General features: G+C 50.0%; 1 protein-coding gene across 4 annotated transcripts in view; it reads left to right on the top strand.

Annotated features, from left to right (window-relative positions):
- Positions 1-18,331, top strand: part of Arhgap44 (Rho GTPase activating protein 44) — a 174,459-nt gene that overhangs the window by 154,663 nt on the left and 1,465 nt on the right. The window contains exons 17-21 of one of the 4 annotated variants that reach the window (XM_028869346.2): positions 8,423-8,440; positions 9,249-9,476; positions 11,355-11,512; positions 13,115-13,492; positions 16,378-16,429. In XM_028869346.2, coding sequence (XP_028725179.1) covers positions 8,423-8,440; positions 9,249-9,476; positions 11,355-11,512; positions 13,115-13,492; positions 16,378-16,385 — 790 coding nt within the window. In that variant the 3' untranslated portion in view covers positions 16,386-16,429. The remainder of the gene's footprint in view (positions 1-8,422; positions 8,441-9,248; positions 9,477-11,354; positions 11,513-13,114; positions 13,493-16,377; positions 16,430-18,331) is intronic. The other 3 variants (XM_028869344.2, XM_028869345.2, XM_028869347.2) reach the window with 3 other exon arrangements.

Here is an 18,331-nt window from a genome sequence, read left to right as displayed (position 1 = left end):
CAGCCAGATCTCCTCCTCCCTTCCCCTAGGAACCACCAGGATGTGTTGCAAAAGCAGATGCAAAAAGGTCCTTGGGGGACCTGTGGAACAGTGGGAGTCAAACTGTCCCTCCTCTTTCTGCATGGGAGTTGGCACTGGGGGCTGGAATTTGCAAAGGAGCCCCAAGACTGTGTCCTGTGATGTGTGTGTGTGTGTGTGTGTGTGTGTGTGTGTGTGTGTGTGTGTGTGTTGGGGGGCAGTTGTCCTCAGTGGGTTACTGTCCCTGCTTATGACCTTGCTCAACACAGATAATGTGTGAGGTGCATGGGGTTATTTGCGTATGTGTGCATTTGTGTTGTTCGCTACCTAGCAGGGAGAGGGAAAGTAGAAACTCTTAGATATTCAAATATGGAAGAGAGAAATCTTTTACCAAAAAAGTAGCAAAACTACAGTTGGAGAGAGACAGAAAACTGGAACACACATTGGTGTGCGTTTCTTTTAAAGCTCACTCTAAGCAGCAGCCCAGTCCCCATGTGACCCCTCACCCAGCCATCAGGATGCCCTCACAGGTAGATGCTGGTACTGGCCGAGCCATAGAGAACACCACAGAACCACTGGGCTCATCCAAGTCTACTGACCTCCTGCAGTGTACAGATGTGACAACAGCTTAGCCAGTGGCATTTTAAGCTGATGCCACCTCTCTGGTGAGGTCCTGCAGCTTCAGTACACTGGGAATGAACTGTACAGTCTGTGTGCCCTGCTGATCTAAGGTTGGGACCTGTGTGAGGCTTGGTGTGTATAGACACTTCTGCTAAACCTGGAGACCTGAGTCTGATCCCCAGGCCCCACATGATGGAAGGAGAGAATTAATTCTCACAGGTTGTCCTCTGACCTCCACACGTGTGCCATGTGCCTTTACACACACACACACACACACACACACACACACACACACTCTGAAAGTTTATAAACTCAGGGTCTTATTTCCATTGTCTACCCTCCCAGTCTATGTATTACTGCAATACATGAAGTAAAATGTATTGTGTGTGTTTTAAAATTTGTATTCCACAGCAAATAAAATGGAAAACATAGTTTAAGCCAACCCTCAAAGAGCTATCTGACAGGGCATGATTTGCAGCCATATACTATATGGTGACATTTGGGCAATGATAAGTCACATACATGACTGTCAGATGAGATTTATGTATCTAATGATGCCATAGCCAGCATAGTTTGTAAGTATATTCTGTCATGTTCAGACAAAAATGAAATTGCCCAATGACAGATTTCTAGGCTCAATGGTCAGTTCTGAACTTTGAAAGGAGGAGTTATTGCTGTTTGATGGAGAGGGGAACATTCTCAATCCCCTGAGTAGCAACAGTATTCACTAATTCCAACATCTGTCCCCATTTCTGAGCTCTTAATATATCTTGAGCAAAATGTTAAAGTCTTTTAAATTGCCCATTGAAATGTTGACATTAAATAGATGTTGTGGAAGGGTTTTGCCCAAGATAAAAAGAAATTGTAAACTATGTATCAATGAAATCAGAAAAGCTGACAGATAGACTGGATAAAATTGGGCAGAAGTGGGAAGTTTTCTGTCAGTGTCAAGAGCATCTTTTGGGCCAAATGCCTTCTAAATCCTAGATGTCATGGAAGCAGCTTGCTCTCCACGGGTCTGGGCTTGAAGCCTTTCTGACTCATAACACAAGTAGAATGTCTTCAGTGAGTCATGGGTCAGACTCAAGAGCTCACATCTGTGGTTCTCATCATGACACACAGGATGATGGCCACCCACAGATACGGCGTCCAAATCTGCAACCTGTATATATTACTTTATTTGGCACGGGTCAGGGGGAGTCTTTGCAGGAATGATTAAAGTAAGCATTTTGATGTAGGAAGTTCAACTGGCTTCTCAATGGTCCCTCTAGGACATCATTTACAGGAAGGAGGCCAGGAACTACACTGCACTAGAGCTGTGAAGGTTGAGCTGAGATTTAAAGGTTGACTGACACCAGAAGCTGGAACAGAAATAGATTACATGTCCTCTAGAGCCCCTGAAGGGACCACAGCCACGCTGCTGGTGAATGGATCATAGTGATAGAGAATGTGGAATCTGCTTCCAGAACTGGATGTTTCTATCTGTCATTTGCCAATTTCGAGGTACCTATCACTGCAGTTCCAGGAGCCTAATACAACCATTTACTGCAGCTGCCAGCAAGTAGCATTGTAGGAAAGATGGCAGCAGACACTCCAATTGTCCTTGCTCAGTGTTGGTGTTTCAATGACCTTGACTGGCATCTGAGCTAGCCACGGTAATGTTCCTGGCTGAGGGCAGAAGGTGTATTGTGGAACTTCTGAGACTAGCCCTATAGGTTCTTCCTATGTCTCTGGGGACACTCAGTCTTGGAATGTAGCTGGTGCCGAGTCCAAGCATCCCTCAGAGGTAAGTGGAGGTCCCAGTGGGATCTGTCCCAAGGGAGCAGTGAGCTAGCAGCCAGCTCAATTTACCAGCTCTGTCAGGAAGTCCCAACTTTTGAGTGACATCCCCACATCTTTAAGGTAGCAAAGCAGTACACAGGGGCTAGAAGGAAGATGGACTCAGCAATCAAGAGCACATGCTGAGCTTCCAAAGGATGGAAGTTCAATCCCCAGCATACAACCACCTGGAACTCCTGGTCCACAGGATTCAAGTGCCCTCTTCCCACCTCCATGGGCACCCTCACATGTGCCACACACAGAAGCACATACATATAAAAAAATAATCTTTAAAGTAGTGGCCTGCCTGGACCCTCTTCTGCCACTGAGGCATCCTGACCAAGCCTTTTCCTTGCCTCTTAGTACGTGATAGTTTTGTCTATCGACACGATGCCAAGTGTTTGAGCTAACTCTGCGAACATAAAATACACTAAAGGCCAAACTGGCCAGTGACACCTGACGGCCATCAAGGGCTCTAACTTACAAACCCTTCTTCAGGCAGGAAGGTTGTGACCCTTCATAGCCAGGTTCCCTGTTCTCTGTCAGCTTTTTCTCCACTGACCCTTTCAGCCGAGATGACAGTTCGACCATCCAGGGCTGAGCGCTAAAATGTACAGATGCAATAGTCGGATCTCGGCTAATATAACTGAATCCCTGAGATAGTCAACTGAGGAGGAGGGAAGTGTATTGTGGGTAATGGCTTTAGGCTTGAAACTGTTGCTTGGCCCCATTGCCTTAAGGGTCGCAGTGTGTCCATAGAAATTCACAGTGGAGGAAGCACAGGAAAGAGCCACTTCTGAGACACGCGGCTGGTAACCTAGCATCCTATGGGGCCAGCTCCTAAAGGGTCCATCATCTCCGCAGATGGCCAGAGGTCAGGCTTTCAGCACATTGGCTTTGGAAGACTCGTATCCCAACCACGCCAGGAGGGGTTTTGTGAACTTCTCCCTTAATTTTAGTTCCGTACTCCTAGAGGCTTCTACTAGGCTCTCAGGTTCCCTTCTTCAGAAACCCATCTCGACTGGTCTAACAGGCCAGAGCCCAAAGGACAATCAACAGAAGGAAGAGGGGCTCTGAGCTAACCTACTCCCGTGCTTTATGGGTAGGGAAGAACTCTGATGTTCGATGTTAAACCCAGGTGGCATCTTCCCAGTGTCTCCCTCCATCTCATGCTGTCTGTCCCCAGTTTACCCCTTAATAAACACAGTCCGCTCCTTTATTAAGCAGACATTTTATTTTGTTTTAGACGAAGTCTCATCATGTAGCTTTGGCTGTCCTGGAACTCACTATGCAGACCAGGCTTGAACTCAGAGATCGGCCTGCCTCTGCTTCCTGAGTGCTGGCATTAAAGGTGTGTGCTGTCATACCCACTTACACACTTTTTTTTTTTTTTTTTTTTTTTTTTTTTTAGCTTTTTGAGACAGGGTTTCTCTGTGTAGTTTTTGGTGCCTGTCCTGGAACTCATTTGGTAGCCCAGGCTGGCCTCGAACTCACAGAGATCTACCTGGCTCTGCCTCCCAAGTGCTGGGATTAAAGGCTTGCGCCACCACCGCCTGGCGTTAGACACTTTTTAAAGTCCTATGTGCTTGGCATCTGGAGTGACAGGACATTTACCACTGTTGATTCTTCCTCAAGGTTGTGTGTCCCTTATTAAAACAGTTTAGGACCAGAAATATTTCAAAATTTGGAGTATACGTTTAAACACATGAAACATCTTGGGGGTGCAACCCAAGTATAAAAATGAAATCTGTTTCACATATATATCCCGAAGGTCATTTTACACAGCATCTTTCCTGTTCCTATGCTTTGGGTGCAAGTCAGCATTTGAGGTCAAGGGTAGAATTTCTGACATTCCTCTCAGCTCACAAAGCCTTGGGATTTGAAGCATTCTGCATGCCAGATTTTCAGATGAAGGGTGCTCAGCCTGTGCCTGGTCTCCTAGGGCTGAGGGTCTTATGTTTATTAGTCTATAAACACACCCAAGGGAGAGAGGGTATGCCACTCCTACTTTACAAAGGATACTCAAAGGTTACTCATCTGTATCTGTATCATAGAGCTAACAATTGGCAAGTCTGGGATTCATGCCAAAACGTACTGCCTCCAAAGCCTCCTCTGTTGCCTTGAACAGAAGAGTATATGTAGTCATCCTGTCATAGAAGCAATACAAACCAGTTCCTAGGCCCTTTCTACAAGATATATTCTCATTTGCTACACCTCCACCTTATCACTTTATAAAATACCATTCTGTAGCTGGGCACACCTCTCCTTAGACATACTTTGTGTTTATATTAGTTCACTTTCTGTTGCTATAGCTAAATGGTGGGGGCTGGATGTCTTAGCCAGTGTCCTATTACTGTGAAGAGACACCATGACCTTGGCAACTCTTATAAGGGAAACATTAAATTGGGGCTTATGGTTTCAAAGGTTTAGTCCATTATCATCATGGCAGGACATGGCAGGACATGGCAGCATACAGGCAGACATGGTGCTGGAGAAGGAGCCGAGAGTTCTATGTCTTGATCCACAGGCAGCAGAAGGAGTCTGTGTACCTGGTATAGTGTGAGCATATACGAGACCTCAAAGCCTGGCCCCAGAGTGACACACTTCCTCCAATAAGGCCACACCTACTCCATCAAGGCCACACCTCCTAATAGTGCCACTCCCTACTCCATTTTCTTTCAAACACCACACTGGGTAGAGAAAAGAGGTTTACATAACTCATAGTTTCCGAGCCTCCAAGGCACAGTGCCAGCCTTGGCTTAGCATAGCAAAGGTCCCCTTGGCTGCATCCCACGGCAGATGGCTGTAGGGGTGCCTGTGAAAGCAAGAGATGACAGGGCAAAACCGGAAGCCAGAGAGAGGTTTAAGGATCATGCTTGCCCTTTTATAACATCGCATGTGAGAAGCAGGCTCCCATTAGAAACTCCTCGAGTCCTTCTGAGGATAGTGTCGCTTGTGAACCTATCACCTTGAGTGCCAGGTCCCGGCTCTTCAAGGGTCTGCTAGCTCCTAGCATCTTTTACCACATTCTCAGAAGACACACTATAGCCCTCTGCAAACCACAGCACCGTCTCTTGCGCATGCACAACCCATCCTGTCGCTTCTGCCCCCAGGCAGTGCTATGAAGGTATGCCAGGTCTGTCATCAAAAGTTACCCTCGTGGATACTGGAAGCAGGCAGGAGGTATTTGCCCCATTCAGTCTATGAGAAAATAGTTACAACGAGTCAGTAATTGGTCTACCTGGGACTGGAGGCATGGGTCATCTCAAAACCTACTCTCTGTTAAAAGGCTCATTTAAAAAAAAAAATCCAAAGTGTGATTTATAGCAAATCTCATGCACAGGTGCTTGGCTGTGCATGATGGCACACACTTGTAATGCCAGCCTGTGGGAGGTGGAGGCCAGCCTCAGCTTTATGTCACAAAAGAAACAAATGGAAGGTTCTGGTAGGCAGAGAGGAATGAAGACTTGTCATCTGGCTTACCCACAGGAATCCCAGTGAGGAGTGGTGACGAACTCCAGGTCTTCTGGCTGGTGTTTCTTTAGCCTAACAGCGGGGAACCCAGCACCTCACCTCTGACCCTCAGAGGCTGCACACACCACACCTTGAGTCTTTCATGCTTCCCCATGAGAGGCCCTGAGGAGCCAGCAGAGCACAGTGCTCCAGGAGGCCCTCCCTGGGGCTCACTCTGTGCCTCCTATCCAGAGATTCCCCAACCTCAGCTTCTCAGGGTCTCCGCCTAACCTGGTGTTTGCTCCCTTCCTCTAAGGCTGATCCCTTGAGTTTCCTAAGAGGGAGCCCTGGAGGTGCTGGGGCCTCCACGTTGGCTTTGGATTTCTGTCAGCAACACCAGCTGGAGTCAGCTTGCTATCCTTCAACACAGCAGCACCTTGAGTCTGCTCTGATCTCTCTTTAAGACAACAATGAGCAAAGACTTGGGAACTGGCGGTTCAGACTTAACGGTTTCATCCCCGTGTCTGTATGCAGCCCCCTTTGGACAGCTTTGTCATAGCTGCCTTGGGCGGAGTTTATCTGGACATTCAGGCTTACAGAATTAGCAGCTTGCTCTTTTGAGTGTAAATGAATATTTAGGTATTCGTGAGCATAGCTCCTACCTTTGCCATTGAGTCACTCCAAGATTTTAATAACTACATGAAAATGTCAGTGGACATGGTGCGTGTATTCACTGGACCCATGATGTTCTACCCATCAGCCTCTTCAACAGGCAGGACAGGCAGAGGGGTAACTGGTATAGTTCAGCAGCCTCTCGTGAAGGAGGCAGTGTGCACTCAGCTTGTAGTTCTCAGTTGCTGGCATTTGCCAGTCATAATTGCCAGGGCTTGCTTAGTACCTAACTGGTGCCCAAACCTGCTGTTTCCCAGGCTGAACCAGATCAGTGGGTAGTTTGGGGTCTGAGGTTCCCAGCATTGGAAGCCGCCCTTGGAAAGAGAAAGCATTTCCCACAGCACTGCTTCCAAGGACTGGGCTTGCCCTCCTGATGAGGGAAGGCCCTTCTAAGCAGAAGAGAATGTGGCAAGGAGGAGCAGAGGGGTGGGACTTCCGGACTCTTGTGGCTACCAGTCTGCTGTGTTCCCTGACCTTTGCAGCTAAGTATTATCAGCTCCATGCCCTTGTGCAAGAATAAGCTTTTCTCCCTCTTTGTCCTGATAAGTTCTGAGACCAGAAAGCATAGTTTGCCGAGCCTCCTTGGCCTGCTGTGACTACCAGGGGATACACACTGCCCCCTGCCCCTGAGTTTGATGACATTCCCGAGGTTTCCTGGAACATCTATGAAGGTGCTCGTTCAGGATGACAAGAGCCAGTGAGTCCTGGGAAGAGATAGTCCTCCATTCCAGGATGCATCCCCGAAGCCATCAGGGGACCTGGGAGATGCCAGCTATGGCACTAGGCGTGAATGGTTCAGGAAGCTGGCGAAGCCTCGGTGTGTTTGGCAGCGCCTCCCCACAGCCCTCACCACAGGGTCTGTGCTGAGGCCTGTGCCCTTAAAAGGGTCCATTCCACCCGCTACAGCTCATCTCTGTATCTGAACTGCTCTTTGATCTTGCTGCACCTCTGCCACATAAATGTGACCATGTTAGAGAGGCAGGACTCCGTGGTGTATTAGCTCAGCGCCTCTGACCATGGAGTGAGAAGAGGAGAGAGGGAACACACGAATGTTCTCTTATTTTCACCCTACTGTGCCCATAGGCACTCGAGACGGGTCTGTGCTGGAGTGTGGCTTGTCCTTGTACTAAAGTTCGTGTCTCCCTCCATATTGGAGTTTAATGAAACTGTTCCCTCAGGACATGGGACCAAGGTCCCCCTGGAGTGGAGGATGGGGTACTAACTGCCTTCTGCGTCCATGCAACTTGAAAACAGAGCAGATGTCTGACTCTCTGATGATTCCAGTGCCCCATAGTCCTGGCAACTCCACAGCTCCCTATTGGCGAAATTATTAAGGCCACTCCACGTAGTTAAAAGGGAGGTTTATTTAGTGGCATAACTTACAAATGAAGGGATAGGTAGGTTGCAGGGTCTAGGAAAGGCGTGGTGCAGTCTGGCGGCAGTGGTGTTCTCTGGAGAACCTTGCTCAGTCTACCTCCAGCGTCCAGGGTCCAGGGACCAAGAGAGCTGGCGGATCTCGGGTCTTCAGGGCCCTCTCTTGGCCCCGCCTTGTAGGAGTGACAGTTGCCGAAGCCTCAATGGGGTTTGGAACTTCCAGATCAAAGCTGGAATGGCTACCCACTACAGCTCTCCTCTATCCACCTGCACGGCTGTGGCTTGTGTCAACACGGGAGAGGCTTGGAGACAAAACAGTAGTCAGTCATCTTGTCACACAGCCCGAGCTTTACATCAGGACCCTGACCTTTTTCACAGGAGACCCTGTGCAGAACACACCACCTCTGTGTCCAAAGGAAAGTGTAGATTCATTGGCACTAATATCTGTATGTTTCTGTCCCTGCAGCCTTAGGAAAATCCAAAGGTACAGTATCCTCTGGTAGCTACGAGGCCACTGGCAGTCTCTTAAAGCAAGCAAGCTGTGTGGTAGTGAGCTCGGCAAGAGGGTGAATGTGCCATGTTTGGTTGCTTGGCCGACTTACTTGGAGCTGTGTGTCCACCATCAAAATGGACTCTGAGCTGGAGGGACCAGAGGCATGAGCAGCTCCTTCCCTGCTATGTAGATAAGCAGCTCTGGCCTACAGAGGTCATGCCTTGAGAGGATACCCACCCAGCAGCGGCAAAGCTGGGCCTAGAACCCACCTTGCAGCAAAAAATAAAAAAAATAAAAATAAAAAAAATGATGTATTTAGAAGTCTCCTGCTGGTTGGTTCACATCCTAGACTGGTGCTTTCTCTCCATGTCCCACCTACCTTCATCTCACATGGGAGGAATGTTTCCCTTGCCCCCCAGGTAGGCCACATTCTGCTCTGAGGACAGCTTCAGTTCCACACCCCAGGATGCTTTGGGGGCCATTATCCCAGGGCCTGCTGGCTTTGGCAGAGGGTAAAAAGCACAGCTTGTGGACTCCCAAGCTGTTGGCTGTGCCCTGTTGTGCTTTGCCACTGTGGGCGGGCTGCTCGTGCCAGGCCTGGGCTGGTCCCCAGCAGCCCAGGCACTGGAGCGTCGCTAGCCATACCCCTCCACTGTGGGCACTGCTTCCCAGGGCCCAGGAGGGTGCTAAGCCTGCTGCTCTCTCCTACACAGATTGCTTGAATGTCTCTGCTTCATGGGGGAGGGAACATGTCACCTGTCACATGTAGGTAAGCAGATGTTTTTGTGTCCCTCGCCAGCATGGGTGTGAGGGTCATGGACACATCTTGGGTGGCTCGAAGAGGCTCCTCTGCTGGTCGGAAAGCATCCTGCGCCCCGCCTTCCATGCAGCCTCCCGCCCCACCCTCCGAGCTGGCTGCACCCCTGCCATCACCCCTGCCGGAGCAGGTCCCAGACAGCCCCGCCACTCCAGCTCCTACACTCTCTCCATCAGGTGCCAGCCTGCAGCCCACCCCTGAGCGCCCCAGGTAAGCCCAGCCCCCCGCCATGGAAGGCTGGCATGTATGCCGGGGTGCCTGGGCTTTGGCTCCCACCCCAGGCCTCCTGGATCTGCTCACCCCCACCCCCACCTCTAAGCATTCATGTTTGGCTTTCTGCATCCCGCCAGCACCCAGTCATCTGCATCACCTGCCCTGGATTACCATGGGACGTACAGGCTTTCCAAGAACAGCATCCCCAAGCAGACATAGAAGAAAGTGGCTCTTATCCAGAACCTGCTGGGGATGTCCCTCCCTCCATGTCCCTCTTCCCGTGCCTGCATACGTTCCCTGGTTTGAACTTTAGGATGTCAGCGTTTCTACCTCCTTCTGCCTTTAAGTGTGCAGGGGCAGTTTTCACTACTAAAATTAGTGTTAGCCAGAGGTGTAAAGGTGGCAGTCACTCAGGGCGTGGTGACCTTCGTGGCACTGCCTTTCAGAGAAGAAAGAGAACATCCATTCCACCACCAGTTCAGCGAACATTACCAGAACTTGCTCTGCCTACAGCTAGTAATGTAGGATTTCTGCCCTGCATCCCATGCTCCAATGACAGGAGATGTCAACACTGAGCTCAGTGTGGTCCAGAGTGTAAGGAACGGATACCGAACCTGGTGAGGCCCAGGCAGAGGACAAGACTTGGAAGTGGGAGCAGCAGCATGGAGTCGTCTGTTTCTCTTCTCGTGCAGCAACCAGAGAACTCAGAGGCTGCTTGGGCAGCTATTGCTATGCTGGGGATACACACACACCCTCACCAACCATGGTGGGGAGCGGGTGCAGAGCAGCCCGAGCCTTTGACTTAGACTGTTCCTAAATTAGATTGCAGATTTTTTTTTTTTTTATTGCTTGCTTGCTTTAACGAGTAGAACATAATCCCATTTCAAAATATGAAAGTGACAAAGAGAAAAAGAGACATCATAGATTTTGGGAGGGGCAGCCAACACTGGGTGTGCTGGATGTGGTTGCTGACTGAGGCTCAGAGAAGCTTTGATGCTGGCTGTGTAGCTGCAGGACTCTGGGTCCATGGGAGCTGAGACAGGGCAGTGCGAGCTTGGAGATGTGGAGGTTGGTAACAGTGGTCCGGACAAGCTGGTCTAGAGAGAAGGCACACGTGACCAGATTGACTGAGATGGTCCCTTTTATAGCACTCATCTGCATCACTTGTTTTTCCATCTTCCAGAAGAGATGCAGCGTGGTATATCTGTGCCATAGGAATAATCCTGAGGATGGATGCCCTGGGCTCTGAAGGCATTCCAGGGCTACTGTACATCAGTACCTCTCAGGGGCACTTCTCTGAAGGGTATCCCTGGATCCCCTGGGCTCTGAAGGCATTCCGGGGCTATTGTACATTGGTGTCTCTCGGGGACACTTCTGAGGAGGGTATCACTCATTGGTACAGGTTATTGCAAAAGTCAGACATGCCCCCCTTGACTGGAGAGCCATCGCCAGAGGCTTGGCAACAGAGGTCGTGGCATTGGTCCTTGCAGGACACACTGACCCCAGGAAGCCCTCTTGACTCTGGTATCCCATGGTGATGGAAAGAACAAGAAGATCCAAGTGTTTAGTTTCAGACTGACTTAGTCTTCCTTGGTCGAGGACAGCACACAGAGGGGCCACATGTGTGCTCCATGTTGCTCACTGGTCCGCAGAGGGCAGAGGATACCAAGCCGAGAGTGGAACCCAGGCCATCAGTGATCCAGGAAGGGACAGTCGCATCGCATATCCCAGACCATCAAAAGCCTTGAGAAGGGACTGAGACAGAGCAGGGACAGATAGTTAAGCAGGGACCAGACACTGAGCACTGCAGTGAGCAAGATGGGTGCTGGAGCTGACTGTGCTTAAGAGCCCCTTTGTCCTGTGTATTTGTTTCAGTGTGTCCAAAAGCAAGGAGCTGTCTCCAGGGTCTGGGCAGAAAGGAAGTCCAGGTTCCATCCAGGGGACAGCCTGTCCAGGGACGCAACTGGGGCCACAGCCGGCTGCCAGCCCCAGCCAGCTTCCTGCAGACCAGAGTCCTCACACCCTCCGGAAAGGTAGGCCCCCTCTTCTGACCATTCTTAGGCCAGAGATGGATGTTCTTCCCATTAGCAAGGGCCTCTGGAAACTTTTGTTTAAGGAATCATTCCTAGTCTCAGCACTAGAGCTTTGAGAAATTCCCCAACCCCACCAGGGGATGGACTACACATGCATTGGGTCAGTGTGAGATGGATGGGGAGCATGTGATTTTGTAATATATCATGATGCTATGATGCTTCACCACATGATCCCAGTGAATTCCCCACACTGCTATGGAGAAAATACTGTTCTTCACATCATACAAAAGAGGCCTATTGGTTTTTTAGAAGAGGCTAAAATAATCACCCCCAAGGCATGCAGCAGCAACCAGAAGACAGAAAGAACCCTAATCCCAAGCTGGCAGAGCCTAGCTTTCTTCCATCTGCACTGCAGGGGAGAGAAGACTGGGAAATAAGATATCCTCAGGATGGCTTGCCTTTCATGGAGGGAATGGGTGGGAGGGTGGGGGGTGGGGCAAAGGTGGGGAAGAGGCCACTGGGCCTCTCTGGGGAGTTAAATAAGTTCCTTCTAGCATTAGTCATGTACTGGCAGCCACCCATCAGTTCTGAAGACCCATGTTCATGTTCTCGGGATGTTCACCTATCGGTGGGATCTCCTGGGTACTCAACTCCACTGTGGATACCATTCATTTTCAGTTCAAGGTAGCAGGCATCCTCTAGGATTAAGTACAGAAAGGGGAACATGGAGGTGCTTCAGAGAAGCTGGGGCAGTGGTGTGCTTTAAAAATGCATCCACGTGGGGTGTAGCTCAGGGCTTGACCACTTTCTTACCCCCCAGCACGGCAAGAGAGAAAACTACAATCGGTTCATCCATACTTGCACCCTGGGAGTCCAATTCTTGAGAGAAAGGGGGTAAAAGAAAGTGACCCATGGCCACAGCCTAGGAAGGGTGTGTGTGTGCAGCTACCAAGTCACAATTGTGAGGGGCGGAGTTCAAGTGTTCCGTTGCACAGTGGGGTAACTGTAGCCCCATATACAGTAGTTAATTAGCCATTTCCAAAGAACTAGGGAAGTCTTGGCAAGTTCCCAGCACACAGAAGTAATCACACTTGGGGACATGGGAAGGGTAATGACTATAATTTGGTCATTATGCATTGCGTTCCATCGCTATACAAAAGCTATCATCTCTGTTAACTCAAAGATTACAGACCAAAGCCTGGGCAGCCAGTGCACAAGCTTGAAGTGGGGCCCTGAGTCAGTGTGGGCTGGGGGTGTCTGCAGCCAGAGGGTTTATCACTGGGAGACCAAGGTCACTGCCCAGCTTCAAAGGCCATTGACTTCCCTCGGAAGTACCCCTGAGCAGCCCTGTGGTGACACCTTGAACCGGAAACTTCTCCAGTAGAGCCAATGTTACCGACTCACTCTTACAATTCAGTGAGGAGAGGAAGAAAAAGAAGTGGTAAGTTCAGAAAATGCGGCACGCTCTCTATTCATTTTTAAAAGCTCATTGGCTGCTCTTGGCATCCCAGGAGGAAGCAGTGGCAGGCAGGAACCATGAGGATAAACACTAACAGTCATGGGCTTCCCTAATAGCCGTTTGTCCTGTGTTTTCTCTTACAGTTTCAAAGAAGTTGGCACCAATTCCTCCCAAGGTCCCCTTCGTGCAGCCAGGGACTGTTTCCGACCAGCCCACTGGCCAGCCATCCCCAGTCAGCCTGTCTCCTACTCCACCGAGCACTCCATCACCCTATGGACTGAGCTACCCTCCAGGGTACTCCTTGGCCTCTGGCCAGCTTTCTCCTGCCTCAGCCCCTCCCCTAGCCTCTCCCTCTGTCTTCACAAGCACTTTAGCCAAGTCTCGGCCCACCCCTAAACCCCGACAGAGGCCCACCCTGCCGCCACCTCAACCACCCAGTGTCAGCCTGTCGGCCTCGAGTCCACAGTCCACGGAGAACCCCATGCTAGATGGCATGTCACCGGGGGAAAGCATGTCTACAGGTATGCAGGTTGTGGGCTGTCTGCAGGGCTCCTGTGAAGCTTAGGGGAGTGTGCCAGGGGCAGGAGTGCAGAGTCACCTCTGGCCACAAGTCCCTGGAGAAAGCAGTCCTGGAGAGCAGCTCATGTGCAGGGGAGCTCTTGGGACTTCTCCAGCCTAGGGATCCGATTCCGTTCAGCTGGTGGGATTGAGTCCTTGGGAATGAGACCTCCAGAGAGGCTGGCATCAAAGCACAGAGGTGGTGTCACCTTCGCCTAGACAGAGCCCAGCAAGTGAACAGTACAGATACCTATCTGGAGGAGAGAGGCTTTTCCTGAGTAGAAAAATAAGCCTCGCTAGGGAAATATATTTGCAGATACATATTAGAGATGGGTCACCTTCAGAAGAACATACCTCCTCTTCTCTCACCATAATTCCTCCAGCGGCAAATCAAACCCACAATTGCAAAACAAAGGTGGAGTTGTCTTCTTCCCAGGAAAGTGTATAAGCAAATGAAACTACAGTTAGTGAATACAGCTCACTGTGGTAGAAATGGGACGTTCTGAAAATGTCTCCCAGTCACTTGCCTTATACAATTATAAAGCCAGGGGCAGCTCTCTGCTGGCTGCTAATGTCCTGTGATCATTTTCTTTATTTAGGAAGATAAGCAAAGTGCTGGGCTGAGTCCTTGAATAGAGCTGGCTCATTTCATAGGGCAGACAGAGCCTGAGTACCACTGTTGAGCACTGTCCCACATAGCAGAAGGGGAGGCAGCTTGAGACACAGTAAGCAACACTGCATACCGACAAATACGCTCACACACATGTACACCACATGCACACATTAAAAGCACATATCCTCTGCATATACACTCATCATGTAAATACACACACCCACAAGTATGCACAGCACACACACATATACCACAAATATATACATATACACCTGTGCACACAGCATACATTTATGTATACTATACCACATGTACTATGCATGTTGATACCAAATACTCAGATGTATACATATACATACTGTGAAGCATTTGTCTAAATTGTTCTATTATTAATAAAAACTCGCGAGTCAGATATTGGGGCAAAAATCTGATAGATCAAAAAAGTGGCAGAGGAATGACCAGCTGACCCTCTTTCTCCATGCTTCCCAGATTGAAGGGGGTCTGGAATCTTCCTAAGCCCCTCCCTACTCTTTCCTGTGCCTCTCTATCATATCGCATCCTGCATCCTCCAAAATCTCTTTGGCTAATTCCAGTCAGCTAGTTGTTGATTCCACCCAGATTCAAAGTTAACCTTATTAACAGTCTTGGAGTGTCACAGTAAAATCAAATATCTCGTAACTTACAGTCCATCATCTAGGGAAACTGGAAAAGGAACTCCAGGCAGGAACCCGGAGGCAGGAGCTGACGTAGATAGAGGCCATGGAAGAGTGTTGCTTATGGGCTTGCTCCTCATGGCTTGCTCAGCCTGCTCATTACCTCACCCAGGACCACCATCTCAGACATTCTACCACCCACAGTGGCTGGGCCATCTCTCATGTCAATCATCAGTTAAAAAAGTCCATCACAGGCTAATCTTAGGGGCATTTTCTCAATTGAGTCATCTTCCCAGATGATTCTGGCCATGTCAAGTTGACAAGCCAGTACACTACAATACACCACACCCCCATATGCACATACACATCTGTATACCACACACATAGATGCCCCATACCTGCATGTTTACTTAGCACCCACATACATACATCACATATGAACTACATGCACATGCAGCACACACAAATCTATAGGCCATACTTGGACCACACATGTCATATTCACACATACACCAAACCTACATACACACACAGCACATATACCACACATACACATGTACATATAGCATGCACAAACACATCACACATGACATAGACATGCACACACTGCCACATACCATGATGTATGTGTAAGCCACATACCGTGATGCTGAGGCATAATTGGGTGGCAGTCTATTTGCTCTACCTGAGTTTATCCCCAGCACACACATTAAGAAAACCATACATATCATGTGCCACATACATACAAAGACCACCAACCTACTTGGGTACAGTGGGACCTTGCTCGGAGGCTGCTTTCCTCCACCATATCATCACAGAACTTGACCTGTTCTTCCCTAATGAGATGACAGCCACAGTTTGTGGGGGCCAGCTCTTGGTTGTCGGTGAAAATGCTAGCCAATAGCAAGTGCTTGTGGTGGGTCAGGAGTTGCAGCATCATGGGAAGAGCCACCAGGCAACCTGGCTTCTGTACTTTTGGAAGTGATCAAAATGTTGAATACACAGCTGCTGTCACCCATTCTGTAGCTCAGTCAAACCTAGGAAGCGTCCTGAACCTGTGAGTGCTGCAGGGCACGCACGTGACCCAGGTGAGCGCCCTTGTGGAAGGCACACCTATTCTCAGAGTGGGCATTGGCCAGCAGCAGCTCGTGGGGCTGCTCCTTCAGTACTCTAACCACTCCCAGGCAGGGATACAGGGTAGCCCATTCTGCAAGACACGGGATAAATAGCGATGTCACTCACGAAAGCAGAAAGAGCATGACTAAGTGGTAGGTGGGTATCAGCAGGCAAGGAGGGACAGTGCCTTGTAGCTTGTGAGACATAGAAGGTCACTTTCCATAGCCTAGGCTAAATGTCTGTGACCTTTTGACTCAAGTAATACCCTGCCCAACGTCTCTGTTGGTTTGGTGTTCTTTGGGCAGCAGACCATTGTGTGTCCTGTATGTATAGGTCTCTGACAGTACAAAGTAGTAGTATCTGTAGTCGGTGTGGCCTCTGGGACTGTGACATGGGCAGTGTTTTTGTTACGTGTGTTTCATCCTGTTTGTTCCTCTCTCCGAATCCTGTCATTATGTTCTTGCAGCTGTGTGACATGAGTGACGCAGTGTTGGATACGTGTGAGGGGGATTTTCAGGGTAAGCTGGCCCCAGCTCACCTCGCTTTACGCCTCCTAGCCAGCCCAGCCAGCCAGCCAGCCGCCTGGCTGCCACCCATCCCACCGGCCCTCCTCTCACTGCATGTGGCTCAGACCCACCAACAGCATGCCTACTTCACTTCCTGGCTTCCCCCAGCCTCAGGGAGGCCCCTTTGGCTTAGGAGCCTGCGGCTTTCTGAGCACACTGGCCTGTTTTTCCTCTCTTCTCATTAGGAGCTGGGAGAGACATCCAGCAGAGGGACCCAGCCCTTTCTGTCCACCCAAGTCACCCTCTTAGCAGATCCCCTTGCCTCAAGTTAACAGTTTACACAGAGAACAGGCCTGCTCTTAGATCCTCTCAAGTTTTTGTGGCCACTGAGGTTCCCTGACCCCTTTGCTGAGGGACATGTCCCCAAGAACACTCAGCGGGTGCAGTGCGGCACAGGGCCACAGGCTTGAACCAGCTGATCTAACTGCCACTGTCAGCACGAAGGCAAAGCCTGGACGGTCCATAGGGAGCACTTCTGTGCTAACAGCAGCCGCCAGATCCTCCATCCGACCCTGGACAAGGTTTTGGGGGCATTTTATCATCCCCTTTCATCAAGAATAAATATTCAAACCCAAAAATCAGGCAAGAGCAGGAATGAAGCCCAGAGGAATGAGAGGATTTTTGTCCTGCTGACTAACAGCGAGGTAGCTGGTACTCACAGGTCTGAGGGAAAACAGTCAAAGCTTCCCTGAGGGGGCTTCCCTAAGCCCTGCCCTCTTGCTGAGTGACCTTGCTTGCTCAGACTCCTTTGAGGGCACCACCAAGGTAAGGTTGAGATAGTCCTGTGCTAGCTAGGCACTGTCTGAACTTTCATGTTCACGCTCCTCAATGCCCATGCTCCGAGCTGACAGTCCTGCTGTGAGACAGGTCTATGAATCTGCATCCAGAGAGCCTGTGTACGGTCCTGAAAGACCCCACCCCTGCTGCCAGCAGCCTGCCTCACGTGCAGGAGAGTCAGCCTTTAGCATCCCGTGGGATCTGTCACACGCTGCAGGGGGACACTTAGTGCTGGCTGGGCCAAGCTTCAGACCCCAGATCTGCTCCACCAGTGTGCAACCAGACAGGCAACAATGGGCAGAGTAGGGGTGGCCCAGTGCTTGTGTGTCTGTAAAACGTCTTTGAGGACAGTGTCCAAGTGTAATGCCTGTATGGTACTTATTCTCAACGTGTTTTATTTAAAAAAAACCAACAAAACCAAAGCACACCTTCTGAGTGGCCCAGGCTGAGCCCCTGACAGGTTCGTGGACTGTCAGCTGGAATGCTATTGCCAGCTCAGTACAAGTTCAAAACTAGGTGGGCAGCGGGAATGCTAGAACTTAGAGGGAAGAGTCTCAGTGGGTGAGGTGCCAGGACCACTCCCAGTGTGGTGTCCAAGGGGCTGAGTACCCAGCTGACAGCCCCATGAGGTTGTTTTATCTTTGCTGACTCCCAGATGTCCAGACACTGAGCCTTGTAACTTCTGGTACATTCATCCTCCCTGCCCTTGCCAGAATGACCTTCTAGTGCTCCTTGACAAAGAAAGTGAGTCAGAACGGGGTGGGGGTGGAGTGGATCCAGCATCCTAAGAAGATTCTGAGCTGCTGACACACAGCAGTTTCGAAGTGAGGATAGTGACTGTCTCTACAGACTGATTTCCCAGATGGTACTGAGGCCTGCCTGGGAGCACCCTGCTTATCAGGGACCTGAGTGCAGAAGCTGAAAGATTGGAACAGAGCCTTGTCCTCTAGGCAGGTTCCCAGGTGGAAGCAGATCAGACCCAGCTACACCCCGATTCTGCAGTGCCCAACTTCTAATGAGCTAGCCTGAACAGAGCCAGGCTGCCCTGCTTCCTATGCTGTTTGCAATTGGTCCCCT

The sequence above is a fragment of the Peromyscus leucopus genome, chromosome 8b, assembly GCF_004664715.2.
Source record: "Peromyscus leucopus breed LL Stock chromosome 8b, UCI_PerLeu_2.1, whole genome shotgun sequence".
Classification (NCBI taxonomy): Eukaryota; Metazoa; Chordata; class Mammalia; order Rodentia; family Cricetidae; genus Peromyscus; species Peromyscus leucopus.
The sequence above is the reverse complement of the archived record's forward strand: the minus strand, read 5'-3'. Positions and strand labels throughout refer to the sequence as shown.